Consider the following 16502-nt stretch of genomic DNA (forward strand, 5'->3'; position numbering starts at 1 on the left):
TAAAAAAAATTTCTGGAATGATTTTGGGGATGGGTTGGTTTTTGATCTCTTCTGGCAGTATAGTGCTCAGGGATCTGTAGAGAGGTTTTAGGGAATTTACTCCCCCCAATGATGTTTTAACAAGCGGTCTCAAATCTGTTCTGTTGTATATTGAAGTCTCACGGGCTGGGAATTAGAGCTGGCCTTCACTGGTGAATGATTCGTATGCCATTGAGTGAGGTCTGCTGGCTACCAGTCTGCAGCTGGTGGCTAGGCTGGTGCCACAGGTCTACCGTCGTGTGTCTGGGGCTCTGGTGTTTATCTCAAGGGTAGAAAAAATCCCACTGGGTTGTCAACCAGTGTCTGGTTTGTCCAGCAAGGTGGTAGAGTCCCGGAGATCCCTGGGTGGCTCAGTGGTTTAGTGCCTGCCTTTGGCCCAGGGCGTGATCCTGGAGTCCCAGGATGGAGTCCCGCATCAGGCTCCCGGCATGGAGCCTGCTTCTTCCTTTGCCTGTGTCTGCCTCTCTCTCTGTGTCTCTCATGAATAAATAAAATATTTAAAAAAAAAAAAAAAAAAAAAAAAAGGTGGTAGAGTCCCAGGGCCTGCTACGTCCGAGTTAGTGTTCCAAGAGGTCCCAGCGGAAACTGTGAAGCCTATGACCTGGCCTTAGTGTGGCTTCTGCCACACAGTCTCAGCCCAGCACTAAGCTAGCCAACGGGAACGGGACTGCAAGCAGGCGTGTGTCTCAGGAGGGAGCAGCAAAGAATTTGCAGCCTCCTCATGGTTTTGTTCCAGCTGCAAATGAGAGGACGTGCCTTTAAAGCTGCTGTGGCTGCAGCAGAGTTCTACCAGTCACTCTGCAAGTCATGCCAAGAGTGTGTGAAGTCTGCAGCTGCTTAGAAATCGTTTTTCACTGAAACCACTTTTGTCCATCTCTGAACTCCATTTCGTTTACATGTAAAACGCTTTTGCATGAAAGTGTGTTCTGAAAACCACTGGGCTGGGCTGCTTGTCAGCATTGTGCTACACGAGCAATGAATATGTGGTAGCGTGCAGCTCCTTACTCGGCAAGGTTGACAGCGGTCTTACACAGCTGGGTTTCTAGGGACTATTTATTCATTTTAGACAACTTAGAGAAGACAAGTATTTAGATTACTTAGGAAAACTCCGAGACAAAAGAGCCAGGAAAATCTGACTTTTATTCCTTAAATACTGTGAAGGAAGATGGGGGAAATGGTCCCCTGATGAGGGAGGGCCAAAGAGCAAACAGCTAGGGATCATCAGTGAAGGCCCGGTGGGCATTAGGGAAGCGCTGGGGGCTGTAGTTGGGGTCTTCCTGCAGTCGCTTCTGTATATCAGCCCGGAGCTAGAGAGAGAGAACAAGCAGGTTGGAGGGGCACCGGCCAGGGCCCTAGGATCCCAGCAAGCACGCGAGGCCATCCCCTAGGAGCTAGCGCTTCCCACCAGCCACGCTGTCAGAAGCCGAATACGGCATCACTGAGCCTTCCCAGATGCCACTAGGGGAAAACTTCAAAATATCACGTAGTAGCCCCAGACTGACCAGTTAGTCTCTGAAGAAATTAGAAAAGAGAGGCCCTAGCCCGACCCCTCCCACTACACCATCCCTATTCTGCTTCAAGGTGGGGGCACCTGCTGCCTGTAGCTCTCCTGAACCTCTGGTGCCTCCAGGTCCCGGCTCAGGCTCTCGGGGCTCGTCAGGGGCCGAGCTCCGGCTGCCTTAGCTGCCCGGCTCACGGCCTCTGAGAGAAGCAGCTGGGGGCCCTCACCCTGCATCGTCTGGGGGACAGGGGGTCGGGAGGGAAAAGAGGATCGACGTCAGATCCAGTGCCAACCACCCAGCTCACCCTTTCCAGGAGCCAACCACTGAGTTTCTAAGCTAGTGGAGAGAAGGGAACTAGTTCACGAGTGGTTCTGCCGGCAAAAACACCTCCCTAATTTTATCTGGCTCTGACCAAAACACGACACTTGCGCATCCTGGACTCACTCTTCAATACCAGAAGGACAGGGTAAGTGGAGCCATCGGCACTCGGCTAGTCAGTGAGAGGAAGCCGCCTGTGAGGAAGCAGGCCCTCGCCACACAGGGGAGTCAGGCTGTTGAGGGACGACCACACTGCTGGCATATGCTAGCGTGAGGGTGTGCCGCAACCACCACGAGCAAATCAAGTCCCAGGAAGGTTTCCTCACCCCATAAGTGATAGGACAAAAGTAGGAAGAAGTCCTTCCAGCTCTAACTAGTCTGATTCTAACCACCCGGGGGGAACTGGATGAATCGAGATCCTCAGGGAAGAGGCAGACCAACCTTGCGTCTCTTGGCAGGCATACCACTGAGGTAGGCATCGCTCAAGGGGGGCTGCGGCTTCACTTTCCGCTGGCTCTGAATGTCCTGCTGGATAATCGGGACCCACTCCTGTGGAGGGAAAGAGGACGAGGAGCTGGCGCCACGTCCAGCTATCCCTGGTGCTCCAGCTCTCCTCCCGACACTTACTGGGGGGACGGCAGCTGCCCAAGGCTCAGTCTCGGCTGCAGCTCCGTCCTGCTCTTCACGGGAGCCGCCGCCGCCGCCCTCAGGTGCAGGAGGAGGCCCTCGAGACATGGCCTCTTCTGCCGTTGTTCCTGGGGCCGGGGAGGCATTCTCCCGCTGCAAGTTGGAGCGGGAAAACATGGGCTTCAGCATCCCCAGCCTCCAGCCCTTCCACCCTCAGCCCTCCCCGCCACCTTATCTGGCCCCTCAACCTCTCCCTGGTACCTGAGGCTCAGGAGAAGTCCTCTCTGATCCCTGAACTTCCATCGGCTCCTCAGGAAGTGGCTAGGAAATTGGACAAAAAAGCAGAAGAGCACAAAAGGCCTTCTCAAGCCTCTCCCGTCCCTGCAAGTCCCCTGACCACACTGCCCATCCAGGCCCTTACCTGGGGTGGGTCGCCAACCCTGCGGACGTATCTGAGGATGGCATCGGGGCCCACAGGCATGTGCTCCAGAACCACCTGAAGCCTCAGCCCCATCATAGTGGTCAGCCAGCTCACCAGGGACGGGTTCACCCCACGAGACATGCGACGCTGAGGGCAGAAAGCAGCCTTGGAACACAACACCTTCAACCAGCTTTTGAAAAGTATCAAAAGGTAAAGGACAGCAATTTGGAGAAGGCAAAACAAGAACTGCAGGACAGCAGAGAGAACAAAGGCCCGGGGGCTGCGCGGTGCTTACTATCCGGCCATTGATGACAGCAGCGAGTTCCATCTGCTGGCCCCCCAAGCAGTGCAGGTTGAGGGCCAGGCACTCAAACAGGCCCTGGTTACACAACTCCAACAAACGGGCCCCAAATCCACTATCTGTGGACAAGACAAGAGGTGGGGATGCTGGCAGCTGGCACCCCGCGCCTCGCACCCCCAGCCCTGTGCGCCTGGCCGCCCTCACCTGTGCAGTGCAGCACATGAGCAGCAATGCTGTTGAACTGCTCCTGGAGAAACTCCAGGTTGGTCCGGATGATGTCCACACCAGGCTGAACCTGCACCAAAGACTGAAAACCAAGACACACGGAGACCCCCAAATCAGGGAGCCTGGAAGACTACATTCGCTCCGAGGCGGTGGGAGGAACAGCAGCTACCCCGGCCCCCCGGGAGATGAGGAACTCACGAAACTCTCCCGCACGTATTCTTCCAGCCCCGTGATCAATGTGTGGGTCGCCGTCTAAGGGCAAAACAGCAGGAGTTCAGATCCCCCACCCTGGCCTGTGAGACATGCCCTCCCCTCCACCTCCAGTAAGTGCAGGGCTCAGGCTGGAGCGATCGGCACTTTAGGTGACAGAGTGGAGTCAAGAAAGAGAAGCTGAAGAGGAGCATGCGGCGGCCCCCGGCCTTCATTTACCCGTATGTTACCGGGTGTGGGCTCTTGGCCACCCAGGTAGTGCTGGTGGAAAAAGGACCGCAGCTGGGGCTGGAGCCGCTGCAGTGGCTGGAAATGGCCGTGAAGAAGCATCACCACGTCTACCATGGAAAAGTTCTGGCACAAAAGAGAAAGCAGGGCCCCGAAGAATCCTAGGGACAGGGGCTGAAGTCAGCAGTGGCCTTTACCCCCTGCCCTGCCTGTGCACCACCAACCCATCGACCTCATCCAGCTCCAGCAACACTCCTTGACAAAGGTCATCAACCTCCCCTCCCCTCCCCTCCCTGGAGAAGACCAAGGCACCCTCGATGGCTCACCGAGGGCCCCATCTGCCCCAGGCTCGAAGATGTTACTGGATCCGCTGAGGCGCTGGATGAAAGCAGCGATGCTCTCACTGCTGCCGGCCCGCGCCCCCAGGGAGCCCAGCAGGGAGTTCAGCACACCCTGCACCACAGATGTAAAAAACTCCGGTGAAAGGCTCTCAAGACCCAGGCCTCCAGGACTCCCTGTGCCACCAGAAGGGGACCCTGGTGGGGGCACAGTCTGCTGCTCCGGTGCTGGGGGCGGGGGCGGCGGCGGCGGCGGGGGTGGAGGGGCTGTCTGTGCTGCCTGGCAAACAGAGAACACACAACAGAAGACAAGGTGAAAACGGGGACGAGACACCAGAAAGGCACAGGCTGAGAGAAGCCCAACAGGAGAGCCCCACTGTGGTCTTTCCTCCCTGGAGCAGAATGAACACATGTGGTGACATAGCAGCAGACTTAGGTGGGGCTCCAGCCCCTCTCCCCCTGAACGCATTAGGTTACAAAACAGCAATGCCAAGTACTATGTCCTCATAGCCTCAGCTGCTGCTTCTCCCAAATGGGGATAGGTGGGGAATCGGAATCAATGAGGTCCCAGGGCTCCCTCCCATCGACAGGCCACCAGGGACCGTAGCCCAGCAGCAACATCACAGAAACAAGGCACCAGCACCTGGCTGGACCAGCAGGTGTGGGGGGGAGCCAAAGAGCAAGCCAGCAACTCACCTGCAGAAAGTCAGTCATGCCCTGTAGAAAGGCGGGGACGCCGGGCATGGCCACGGTGATGGTGGGAGAAGCCATGCCAGGCCCGCCGGCCCCAGGCCCTGCTGGCCCCAGCAAGTTCCCCAGGAGCTGAGAGAACTGCAGGTCGGCGGCCGAGGGCTGAGGGGGAGGAGGCTGGGCAGGCCCCCCGGGAGCAGGGCCAGCTGTGGTAGCGGTGTTGGTAGTGCCGGCACTAGCTGAAGCAGTGGCAGGGGCTGGAGGTGGAGCCATTCCTGGGGTCCCCTGAGCTGGAGAGACCAAAAGAGAAAAGTTGAACTCTGTAGAGAAACGAGACACCACAGCATCTCATTCTGGTCTTGTCAACAGGAAGGCAAGGAAAAAGGATCTGTGGAGAAAACTGGGAAGCGCTCGTCAGGAGACTGAGGAGCACCGGCCTCCAGGGTGGTGGACATCCCTTCAGGTTGAGACGGGCAAGAACAAGGACTCACCCACCAGAACAGGCTGCATCAGGAGCTGCCCCACAAGGCCGCTCACCATCTGGGCCAGAGAAGCATTGGTACCTAGCCCGGAGCCCTGCTGGAGGGAGACAGAAACAGCTTTCAGTCCTGCCCTGCCCATTCCCCACGAGGATTCTTTCCCCAGACTCCCCCCAACGAGAGCTCCTCCATCCTTACTCACTAGAGTACCCGAGACGGGGGGCCCCCCAGGATGGGAAGGCCGAGCCTGTGGAGGGGTGGGCCGGGCAATCACCACCCGGGTCGGAGCCGTAGGGAAGCCTGGCACCTGCTGTCCTGTGGGTGGCAGAGGGGAGACCGAAGAGGGCTGAGGGCCGGGCCCTGGCCTGCTAGCCGACAGCACCCGCCACCATGGACCGTGCCCCACCTCCCAAGCTTCCCCTTCCGGGTTATTACCTGCGGCCGCGGAGGCAACAGCTGCCACCATGGCCTGATGAGTGATCTGGTGGGCGACGGCGTGCATGAACTCAGGGGGCAGGGAGGGCAGCTGGATGAGGGTGGAGCCTGGGGGGCGGGTCTGATGTAACCTTGAACCTGGACCCCCTTCAACCCACCCAGTCGGCCCTACCCCTTCTCTACCCAGAGCTTGCCTGCTCTGATACCCTCACTCTTACCCAGGGTCTGGCCATGACCAGGGGGTCCTAGGGGGCCAGTGGGAGCACTCGGAACTCCACCAGGCTGTGTGCCGGAATCTGAGCAGGGAGACAGAGAGAGTGGCCCTGAGGCAGGTGGCACCAAGGCTTAACCACATCCTCCTGTGACCAGCATCCTGCTGGCCCCTACCGTCCCCATGAGAAAGCCCGCTTTTCCCTCCACCTAGAAGGGAGGAAGCACTCCCTTCGCCACGCAAACAAACCTGCAGGGACAAGCAGTCCCTCCTGCCCTTCCCAGCACATGTGCACTCAAGCTTCTGTCCTGGTTCCTCTGCTCCATCCCCACCCTCGCTCTCTCACATCTCTGTGCCAACCCACCTCCCACATCGTGCTGCTCTTCTCTACCGACAACCAACCCTCATTCACCTTGGATATTCATGTGCATCATGACCACGGGTTCCACGCTCTGGTGGGAAATTCGGATGACCCTCGGGTGACTGGTGGTTGGGGGGGGAGCTGGCCCTGGCGGGGGAGCCCCCTCGGTTGAAGACTCGACAGTGGTAGAAGTGGGAGCCAGGGACGAGGCCTGCCCAGGACCAGGGGGAGCTGCCTCCGCATTGGCAGTTGGGGGGGGCCGAGTCCCATTCCCCGTCATGGTCACAGTGGTTCCCACATTGATCTGGAAGAGACAGATACAGAAGTCAGAAATAAGTAAAACAAGAGGTTAACCCAGAGCATCCCGAGGTATACTGCTGCAGTCTCCCCGTTCTCCACCACTTTGTGTTTCCGAGGTCTCTACCCCTTCTCAATTCAAGCCTGACAGCTACTCTGGGTCATGCGCCATCCCTCCAAGGCTCCCTGGACCCACCTGGATGGGAATGGCTGCTTGCTGAAGCACCATGGGGGTAGTGTAGTGAGACATGGGCCGGACCACATGCAGGTGTCGTGGGGGCGCACAGGCCAGATTGCAGCGCAGGTCAGACAGCGCCACGAAAGTGTTACCCAGCAGCCGCAGGCTCTCCCCCACTAAGTTGATCAAGCGCTGGTCCTCTTCTCGGCCCTCCTGCTGTAACCCCCAGGGCCGAGGACAAGAAAGCAAGACATATTAGGTTGCAATAAACCTTGACGACAAAAGCAGGTAACACCCTTGAAAAGCCCCATACTCTCTATCTCTATACCTTCAGCTATAGCCTTGGAAGGTTCCAGGTAGACCGGTCTCGGCAAATAACTTCTATATCGAATACGCAGAAAGTTCCCTATTACAACAGGCCTTACAGAAAATCAGTACAGCATCATCTACTAATCTCCCTCACTCTACCTAAGCTTCCTGAGTAATTGAATCAAGGAATCAAGAGACAGAAACAGTAGATTTACGCAAAGATCATCACCTTCCCTATACAAAAGAACACGTCATTTACTCACAAGTCTATAGAACTGTTTTGTTGCAGACAGTATTTTTTTGGAAGAAAGGGTTAGATGTATTTCTGCCTGTTCCATGTGGGACACAACTGGGGGTGAGGGGGTGGGTGGCACTCACGTTATTGTTGTAGTCCGTGGTGGCAGCAGTACCCAGAACCTCGTAGTAGCGCTGCAAGAAGGGCTGAAGGCGGCTCTCAAGCCGCTGTAGCTCCTGAAGCACTTCGACATACTCCGCAGGGGAAGGATGACTGTGGGCAACCCCAAGAGGCAGTGAGCCGAGGCCTTCCTTAGATCCCCAACCTCCAAGCTGACAGACTACACCTGCCCTGTCCCCCTGCAGCCTCCCAGACCTCTGGCCCCATCCCTTCTAGCACTAGCAGAACACCTATCCTTCACCTGCACCCACGGGAAGACAAGAAGAAAAATAATTGCGTCTGTCTTTCTTGCCGCACAATCCCATCCCTACGATGGCAAGAAACTTAACTCTCAGAAAGGAACATAATCTATGTGAACTCAGGGGAGAGAACCTTGATTGGGCTCAGGAAACAGCATCTGTATTTCCTCAGCCGAGAGAAGAGCTTCTGGCTCAACTGCCAGCCCCAACCTCATTCAGCTGGTCCGGAACTCTCTCTGCCCTGCCATGCTAACCCCAGAGGTAAGACTGTCCAGCAATTCTCTTCTCCTATCATCCCCTTCCTGGTTCTCACACTTCACTTAGGACTCCCAACCACTCTCCCAGAGGGTCCCTCTGGTTCTCACTTGGGTGCATTTGTCTCTGGGGCAGGTGCTGGGCCCACTGGGGCTGGGCCAGAAGGGGTGAGTTCCGGGCTCTGGGCTGAGGCACGCTCCTCCACTTCTTCTGCCTCCATAGGCTCCCGAGGAGGCACTTCACTCTCAACTGCTTCTGATGTTTGAGAGCTCAAGGCTACCGGCTCCGAGGCCACAGCTGGTGTCTGGGGGGGCGGCTGACTATGCTGTGCTTGGGGTCCCCCTCGACACTGAAGTGGAGAGATTCGGGATACCAGAGGAAGAGGAGACTGCTGCAGATTACTCAGGTCAACACAGAACGAGTGGAGAAGGAACTCTAACTAGGCTCCCTGAAGGCAGGGCTTTGCACTGGTCTGACTCCCTAGCAACCATGCAAAACTTTTAACAAGACACATAATAAAAAGCTGTAATGCTTAAGGGTTACTAACAAAATAGAAGAATTATGGTTCCCTAAGCTTCCACAAGAAGAGTAAAAAATGTCACAAGCTACAATCACAACACAAACGAATGGAATTGGGCCATCTCAGCTCAAATATGCTAATTAAGAAACTATAATTGAGAAAAGATGCCATGAGAGTTATCTGACCAATGTGAAATAAACTTCCCAGATACCAGGCACCCAGAGGATTGGCAGGAACAAGATAGCCCAACAAAGATACTTTTTCACCCCAAAGAGTGAAGACTGAAGAGAAGAGACCAGATTAGGCAGGAAGAATCCAGCTGATATGGCCAGTCATGCCTTCGCCACCAGGTGGACACAAAACCATTAAGAAAGAATGAAGAAACGGACAGACCCTAGCCAGCCTTGCCCACTGACCTCCATCCGGGATAGTAAGGTTTGTATATCCCTGATCATGTGTTGAGCCATCACCAGCCGTACTCGGGGCTCACTCTACGGTAAAAGAAGTACAATCAGGGTACGTCTGAGATGAAGCCATGCACTCTACCACCCACTGAACCAGGGCCGAGTGGGCTCCTCACCAGGTCCATCCCATCTCATGGCCTCCTTCTCCCAGATCCCCTTCCCTGACCCTCCCAGGCCCGTGATACCTGAATCGGGGCCTGTTCCATGTTGATGTGAACATCCACAGCAGAGCCGTCACTCTGGGAAAAGGGTAAGGGAAGTTGCTCTGGGAGAAGCCAAATACTAAGGCCCCCACACCTCCAACTCATTCTCTGGAGCCCCACCCTTTTTCTCAAAGACTGAGGCCGTATCAGACCGCAGGACCCTGGAAACCCAATCTAAAGACCAAGACACCTTTCTTATGAGCTCTCTGCTATTACCACAACCAAACCACCCCTCCCCACAAAAACTGTACTATGTGGAACACAAGCTTACAGGAAGGTTAAAGGTTCCAACCATGACATAGCTGTTGGCATTCCGGTCATGAACAGAGGCCCCAGGCCCCCGAGTACCAGGCGGGGGTCCTCCACCATGGGTGGCTGAGGCAGATCCTATCCCAGAAGATGCCCCAGAAGGGAGCGGAGTCTGAGGAGGAGCCCGTTCCACCAGGTGAATAACCTTTCCCCCAACATCTGCAGGAAAAACACACACACACACACACACACACCAAAGCATTATATAATCAGGTAAGCCCAATGCCTCAATTCATCTCTCTAGACAGCTGCCTCAACAACCTCTGAACTGCCTCCCCCAAACTCTTACTGTATTCCTGGAGCTTCTTATCATCCTGCAGAACTCGTCCCTGATAAATGAGCCGTTGTTTCTCAGAGGGAATACTAACAGAGGCAGCAATGTGCTCTTTAAACTCCTTTACATTCATCTACAAGGAAAAAGAGACAAAAAACTAGCAGCGATTGGAGGAGAGAAGTACGGAAGGGGAACAAGTGACTTTTGGGAGTGAGGGGTAAAAACCACTCAACCATAAAACCGCTACCCATTTGTCTTGACTGTGAGGTAATTATTATGCAAAGCCCCAAACTAAGACATTTTAACACCTGTCAAAAAAGACAATAAACATTAACAAAGTTCAGATTATGTGCCCAGAGAAAAATATGTGGCTGAGAAACAGAAATACTGAGTGACATATCCTTCTCTCCCCGCTCCCAAAAGAATGTGTCTACAGATACCAATGACCCCTCCCCAAACACAAAATGCTACAACTCTGCAATCTCAAAGACAAATGCAATGATAAGGAAGCGGGAGTAGAAAATCAAGAAAGGAAGGTTCAACAGAGCAGAAAGAAAAGAGCAAACACTTTCCTAACTGTAGTAGTGATTCTTGGGAAGCACCAGTTTACATACATCTAATCACAAGGACCTATATGATTTTTTCTATATGTTTTAAAAGCTACGGAACAACCCCTCATGATTTTGTCTCAAAATATCACAGGAATTAATGGCATAACAGCCATGTCTGTGGCGCTAAAAACAAAAGATTCAAATTATGCCACACACACTAGTGATTCCGCTCAGCAGTGTGTTAGAGTTCTACCTGCATTATAGGCTCTGACTTCTAGCCTTTAAAGGCATAAAACAGGGATCCCTGGGTGGCGCAGCGGTTTGGCGCCTGCCTTTGGCCCAGGGTGCGATCCTGGAGACCCGGGATCGAATCCCACGTTGGGCTCCCGGTGCATGGAGCCTGCTTCTCCCTCTGCCTATGTCTCTGCCTCTCTCTCTCTCTCTCTGTGTGACTATCGTACATAAATAAAAATTAAAAAAAAAAAAGGACATAAAACAGACCTGACCAATTTTTAAGACTTGAGTTTTGGATCTCTGTTCTGTTTCCCTTCCCAAAGGCAGGAGCCATGTCTGTCCTCTTGGGCTGGGGTTCACTCATGATGCTGGCATACGTATTTCTCCCTCCGTATTTTCCTCTGCACTGAATTCTTTCAAGGTGGGAAAAGGCAGAACAAAATCTGCCTCATTCGACAGAATCCATACCTTCTCCCTCAACAACAAACACCAGAAAACGTCCTATCTAGAACGTGAACAAAGGAACCAATGAAGTAAGATTTAAGGACCAAAGAAATTCGGTTCTCTCAGGATAACAGACCTACAACAGAAAGAGTTAATGGGTGTCTTCCAAAAGTACTGGGGTCTCACCTGGGCCCCCACAATAAATGTCCGAGTCTGAGAGTCCAAGGTCTTCACCAGCACCTCCAGGCTGTCAGGCTCCTCCATACTGGAAGTGGTACTGGTACTATCAGTGGGCTCCATCGCAGATAGATCTCTAAAGAATAGAGGGAGGGAAGCCTCCTGTCGCCCAGAGCTGATTTTATATACCCGGAAGCCTCACCGGCTTGAGTCTCCGCCCTAATATCTGAAGAGTTTTTCCCGCACGAGCCTACACACTCACACCCGCCCCCATTCCCCTTCTGATTCCGAGGCACCAGGAGAGAAACACAAAGGGCAGGAGATCGACGGCACAGGGAGCTGGAGGACGGGCAGGTGGGAGGGGCTCCGCAATGCCAATCACAGTAAGGGAGGGCCAGTCAGGCTGGGAAGCCGGCAAAGTAGGAAGCAGGAGACTCGTGTCATCACCAGTCGCGATACGACAAAGGCCCCAAAGGTCGGCAAACCCCCGGGAGCACACGCGAGCGGGGGGAGGGGGGAGTCGCGCCAGATTTTGCGGAGACAGTGGTTTCGCGCACGCGCGCCACGCCACGCCCACCGAACCCGCCTAAATCACGACAGACCCGAAATGACGGACACGCACGGGGGGCCAGATTGGCTAGCTGACTGCCCCCCTCTTCCGCCTTCCCTCGATGCTCCAGGAGAGCGGCGCAATCAACACACACCACACACACGCACAAACCCCACCGCAACCCACACCACCACCCCGGGCTCCGCCCCCGACTTCCCCACGGTACCGTCACTTCCGGTCTCCCCCAACTTGCCACCGATGGTCACTTCCGTTTCCCCGATAGTATTTGGGGATCGCAAGGCGGTACTTCCGGCTCCCCCCAGGTCCCGAAGTTTTACTTTTGTTGGGAACGATGAGGAAGTTCGCGGCCCCAAACAGTGAGTTCCTTGGGGCCAGACGGGCCGGGGCCGGCCTGGATGGGAGGGAGCCGAACACCCCGAGGAGCCACCGCCACCGTCGCCCGGGGGGCCGTCCTGCGCCTGCGCGCGTCGCACTACGCATGCGTACACCTTTAGGCACCGCCCAACCCCCCGCTAACGCTGTTCTTGTCTGTGTACGCGCTTGAGCTGTAGGTGGTTGAGGTGGCTACTTTAAATGCCTGAAAATAATTACCAGGTGAGAGACTATGTTTCAAGAGGCTTGGGACAGTTGTGTGCCTCTAGCGGTTTGGCGACTGGGGATTATGCCTCGTGAATCTCTGTTAAAGTCTTGGCCGGCCGAGAATTTGAGGCGGCACTGCGCTGGCCTCCTAAAATTCTGTCTTCGGCGCCTCCGGAAGTCCTCCTTTCTCTAGGCGTTGGAGGTGGTTCGCGAGCAGCCGGGGCGTGCCGCCGCGTGGTTGCGGCCGACCTCGGCGCTGCGTGGTGGGCGTTTGGCTGGACGCGGGCGCCATGTTCCTCGGTGGCAGCGTGCGGCCGGTGGACACGCCATGTTGTGGAGCAACTACGGATTCACTGCTTCACAGGACTCTCCTCAGGAAGGGCGCCTCCGAGTTTGGGAATTGGAAGGGAGTGGAGTTGGACTGGGCCGAAACACAGGATTCCGGCCCTGGAGCACTGAAGGGGCCACCGAAGGGCTTCCGCAGGCCGGGGTCCCCCGGCGGACTGGGCAGTGCTCACCGCCTGAGCCCCCAACCTCGGCCTCGGGTAGGCCTGCCTGCCTCCCTTCCGGGCCCACGGCCTTTGTGGGGCCTGTCGTTCCTACTCGATTCCCAGTACTGATTCATAAGAGCCCTAATAAATAATTGTTTAGCGAGCACTTGGTTTGTAACAGGAATATACTCAGGGCTTTGCGTACTGTCCTGTTTAAAAGCCTTTCAATACCGGAGATGGTCATTACATCCATTTTATAGGTGAGTACACTTAGGCAAAACTAAGGCAGAACCGACAAACCCCGGCCTACCAGCCCCCGGGTCAAGCACGTCTACTTTACTGCCCCAATAAACTACTGTATTTTATATATATTTGCTTCTTACTATAAGAAATGGTAAACATTAAACAACAAAAAAAAAAGAAATGGCAAACATTACTCCCAGATGTTATAATGAGCCCTCATATACCCGTTACCCAAATTTTCTTTTAACTAAATCACAATCCCATAACAAACCCTACCACTCAGAACAAATTGGCAGTCTGTGGTTTATACATAATCTATTAGGAAGCCCCATCTTTCATTGCATTAACTGCCCCACCCCCTTGGCACTATCAAATGACTGCTTCTTGACAACTATTTTCTTGCTATTTGAGAACCTGGAGCCCACCAGAAACTAAGTGCCTTTACAAACATTAATTATAGCAAATACTTCCTTCGGATTTAACAACAGGCAGGCCCTTGCCAAGGGCTTTATGTGCATAATCTCGTTTAATCCTGTGAGATTGACGATTTGGTCATCAATGAAATGAAAATGGAAAAAAAAAGGCACTGAGATTAATAAAACTGCAAGATCTAAGATCTAATACATAGTGGAGTTAGGGTTTGCACCCACTCTGCCTAATAACCAATATCTTCTAACCCTTACATCATGTATTCTCTTCTAATGATAAACATTAAGTGAGTGAACTTTTCTCAGGGGTGTACATACTGTTTCCCCAATTACTTCAGAAAGAAGGCCTCCCATCCACTAGGCCCCAGCACCTGGTTCATACCTGTTTTAAAGAACTTACCAGGCTGTGTACTGCAATGATTTGTTTTGTTTACTCAGCTATTTTTCTTTTTACTGCTCTCAAGGCCAGGGACTGTCATTCATTTTTATGTCCCTAGGGGCTTAGCTGGCACACAGCTGGGCCTCACAACAGTCTGCTAAGTGAATCAATGAAAGAATCAGTCTGCCTCTTTTCAGTGCTATACAACTGAGCAGATATCCAGCTCGGATACAGGTTGAAGGGCCACAGGCTTCTACCTGGAGGGCTCAGCTCCCATTAATTCATAAGAGACTCTGGACATGCCAGGGTGTATTATGGAGTGATGGCATTTAGAAGAGGGGGAGGAAGGCCTGAACACTGTAAGTAATCTATGATTGGGTTGGAAAACAAGGTTGAAGTTACTCATTAGCAGGTGAAAGGGTCAAGGGTCAAGGCAAGGGGGCTGGAAGCAGAGTGGACTAAGTAACAAGGGGGTGGGGGGAGAGCAGTTAAGGCACCAGCCACTTCACGAAGAGCACCAGCTCCCTGCTACCTGAAGATGTTCCACCAAGTATGGGCAGCTCTGCTCTATCTCTTTGGTATTCTCCTTAACTCCATCTACCAGTGCCCTGAGTACAGTCAACTGACAACTCAGGGAGTGGATGGGAAAGAGGTATGGACTGAGAATGGGGAAAGCTGATGGTGGGAGCTCTGAGGGACTTGAGTGGGTGGCCTTGGATGACCAGAAGCCATGCTGGGAACGAAAGGGAGAAAGGCTGTGAGTATCGTGATAATGAATGCAAGAACAAGTGGAAAAAAAAAAAAAAAAACACAGTACTGTGGCCATCAATGTGGAAACACGGTAGAATTGGGGGCTGGGTGGTTACTCAGGTTGATTGAGAGGGCTAAAAAGGAAAAATTGCTTAATGACTCCATGTCATAACCCACCCCTAGTCAGAACAAAGCAGCTGCCACGCCACTCCTCTAAGTCTTGCTGTCTTAAGAGTAAAGATGAAGAGGTTGAATGGGCCCTGTGGTGGGGACCCACCCTCTTCTGATCCCCTCATTCTCTGCAGTTCCCAGAGCCACACCTGGGCAGGTGGTACTTCATCGCAGGGGCAGCTCCCACCAAGGAGGAGTTGGTGACTTTTGACCCTGTAGACAACATTGTCTTCAGCATGGCTACAGGCTCTGCCCCCATGCAGCTCCAGCTTCGTGCTACCATCCGCATGTGAGTGATGAGGCAGGGGCACCAGGAGGTGCAGTCTCTGCCCAAAATATGAGCACCCACCCACCAAGAGCTAGGCTCTTTGGGATATCCACTGTTTTTGGCCCACTAAGTTCAACAATTCTGTTAGTTTCCCTCTGAAAAGAGATGAGCCTACCCAACCATCCCTTGGTAGTTTGAAACTTCAGAGAGAAATAAGATGGGATAAATAGAGGCTGGTACTGTGTGGCTGGGAGGTCACTGTCTTTTGTCTTTGCCACCGCTTCTGTAGGAAAAATGGACACTGTGTGCCCCGGAAATGGATCTACCACTTGACTGAGGGGAGCACAGATCTCAGAACTGAAGGTTGGTGTACTCCGGCCTTCACTCTCCCCATGTCCCCTGGGCTTGCTTGGTTTTGCATCTCTGTCCTCACACTTCCCCCCCCAACAGGCCGCCCTGACATGAGGACCATGCTCTTCTCTAGCTCATGCCCCGGTGGAATCATGCTGAAAGAGTCAGGCCACGGTTACCAGCGCTTCCTCCTTTATAGTGAGTGGGGATGCCAGACAGGAAGGGTTGGAGAGAAACACAGGAGGGCGGAAGAGCCTCTCACTCTGGGCCTTATGAAATCATCCCAGGAAGGACTGGGTGCTTCCCCTCACCAGGGCAGTGCTGAGAAGCTGGGACTTTGATGGGCCTGGCCCTGCCCTGCTCTTCCAGATCGCTCACCACACCCTCATGAGACATGCGTGGAGGAGTTCCAGTCCCTGACCTCCTGCCTGGACTTTAAGGCCTTCTTACGGACTCCCAGGAATCAAGGTAAGGGGGTAAAGTCCCACAGAAGAGGACTAGGACTCACCAAGTCTTCTGCAGGTGCTGGATGAAAGGGACTCAAGTGATGTCACTGGAGGGCAGGCCAAAGGCTGACATTATTAGAGTGGCTGTGCTGACACCTCCATTTGTGTCATAGGCTGTGATGTCACCTGAGGGAGCCAGGCTGGGCTCTGGGCTACTCAAAAGAGAGGTTCCTGAGTTTGTGGTGGATAAAAGGAGGGGGGGGGGGTCAGACACAGGGAAAAAGACCTCAGAGACCCCTTCTTTGATGTGGGGAAGAGCAGAAATGCATTCTCCTCTACCCCACCATCACCAACCTTGCTTTTTTCCCTGGAGTTCCTTCCTTTCCATTCTCTTCTTTTCTCCCTCCTCCCACCAGAGGCCTGTGAGCTGTCCAGTAACTGACCTGTGGCTTCATCTGTGCCCCAAATGGATATGGTGAGAGCTACAGTTGTGCTGGGGGAAGGAGAAGCTGGAGACTCCCAACTCCCTTTCAAGAGTAATAAAGATGATTTTTCAGTCCTCATCTCATTT

The 16502-nt window shown here is 53.8% G+C and overlaps 2 protein-coding genes across 32 annotated transcripts; one reads left to right on the forward strand and one right to left on the reverse strand.

The window, feature by feature from the left end:
• Positions 1-1159: 1159 nt before the first annotated feature.
• On the reverse strand, positions 1160-16134 carry BAG6 (BAG cochaperone 6). 28 transcript variants are annotated; one of them, XM_038553510.1, is made up of 26 exons: positions 15994-16134; positions 11264-11390; positions 9864-9981; positions 9537-9733; positions 9248-9301; positions 9015-9089; positions 8189-8469; positions 7548-7677; positions 6879-7076; positions 6437-6689; positions 6032-6109; positions 5814-5921; positions 5581-5693; positions 5391-5478; positions 4906-5189; positions 4198-4489; positions 3863-4032; positions 3632-3685; positions 3413-3515; positions 3203-3327; positions 2908-3054; positions 2748-2807; positions 2487-2639; positions 2301-2408; positions 1631-1777; positions 1160-1346 (listed from the first exon to the last, which is right to left on the reverse strand). In XM_038553510.1, exons 2-26 carry the CDS (start codon positions 11375-11377, stop codon positions 1251-1253), a joined length of 3546 nt encoding a protein of 1181 aa, XP_038409438.1. In that variant the 5' UTR covers positions 11378-11390; positions 15994-16134; the 3' UTR covers positions 1160-1250. The 28 variants fall into 28 exon arrangements, with proteins under 28 accessions (XP_038409438.1, XP_038409435.1, XP_038409437.1 ...); XM_038553507.1 differs by lacking the exon at positions 15994-16134 and adding an exon at positions 12031-12296; XM_038553509.1 differs by lacking the exon at positions 15994-16134 and adding an exon at positions 11857-12012.
• APOM (apolipoprotein M) lies at positions 11586-16499 on the forward strand. Of its 4 annotated transcripts, none has more exons than XM_038553527.1 (6): positions 11586-11729; positions 15001-15155; positions 15424-15497; positions 15585-15683; positions 15855-15953; positions 16348-16499. In XM_038553527.1, the coding sequence occupies exons 2-6, from the start codon at positions 15103-15105 to the stop codon at positions 16371-16373; spliced, it is 351 nt and encodes a 116-aa protein (XP_038409455.1). In that variant the 5' UTR covers positions 11586-11729; positions 15001-15102; the 3' UTR covers positions 16374-16499. The 4 variants fall into 4 exon arrangements, with proteins under 4 accessions (XP_038409455.1, XP_038409452.1, XP_038409454.1 ...); XM_038553524.1 differs by lacking the exon at positions 11586-11729 and adding an exon at positions 11922-12949; XM_038553526.1 differs by lacking the exon at positions 11586-11729 and adding an exon at positions 12960-13155.
• The last annotated feature ends 3 nt before the right edge of the window (positions 16500-16502 follow it).

The sequence above is a fragment of the Canis lupus genome, chromosome 12, assembly GCF_011100685.1.
Source record: "Canis lupus familiaris isolate Mischka breed German Shepherd chromosome 12, alternate assembly UU_Cfam_GSD_1.0, whole genome shotgun sequence".
Classification (NCBI taxonomy): Eukaryota; Metazoa; Chordata; class Mammalia; order Carnivora; family Canidae; genus Canis; species Canis lupus.

Excerpts from the sequence above, each read along its gene's own strand:
- APOM (XM_038553524.1), top strand. The coding sequence starts at position 12,695 with ATGTTCCTCGGTGGCAGCGTGCGGCCGGTGGACACGCCATGTTGTGGA. Across the intron at positions 15,684-15,854 it reads CCAGCGCTTCCTCCTTTATA|ATCGCTCACCACACCCTCAT; the intron begins GTGAGTGGGGAT and ends CTGCTCTTCCAG. Across the intron at positions 15,954-16,347 it reads ACGGACTCCCAGGAATCAAG|AGGCCTGTGAGCTGTCCAGT; the intron begins GTAAGGGGGTAA and ends TCCTCCCACCAG.
- BAG6 (XM_038553510.1), bottom strand. The coding sequence starts at position 11,377 with ATGGAGCCCACTGATAGTACCAGTACCACTTCCAGTATGGAGGAGCCT. Across the intron at positions 3,516-3,631 it reads AATACGTGCGGGAGAGTTTC|TCTTTGGTGCAGGTTCAGCC; the intron begins GTGAGTTCCTCA and ends CTTGGTTTTCAG. Across the intron at positions 2,409-2,486 it reads GGGCAGCTGCCGTCCCCCCA|GAGTGGGTCCCGATTATCCA; the intron begins GTAAGTGTCGGG and ends TTCCCTCCACAG.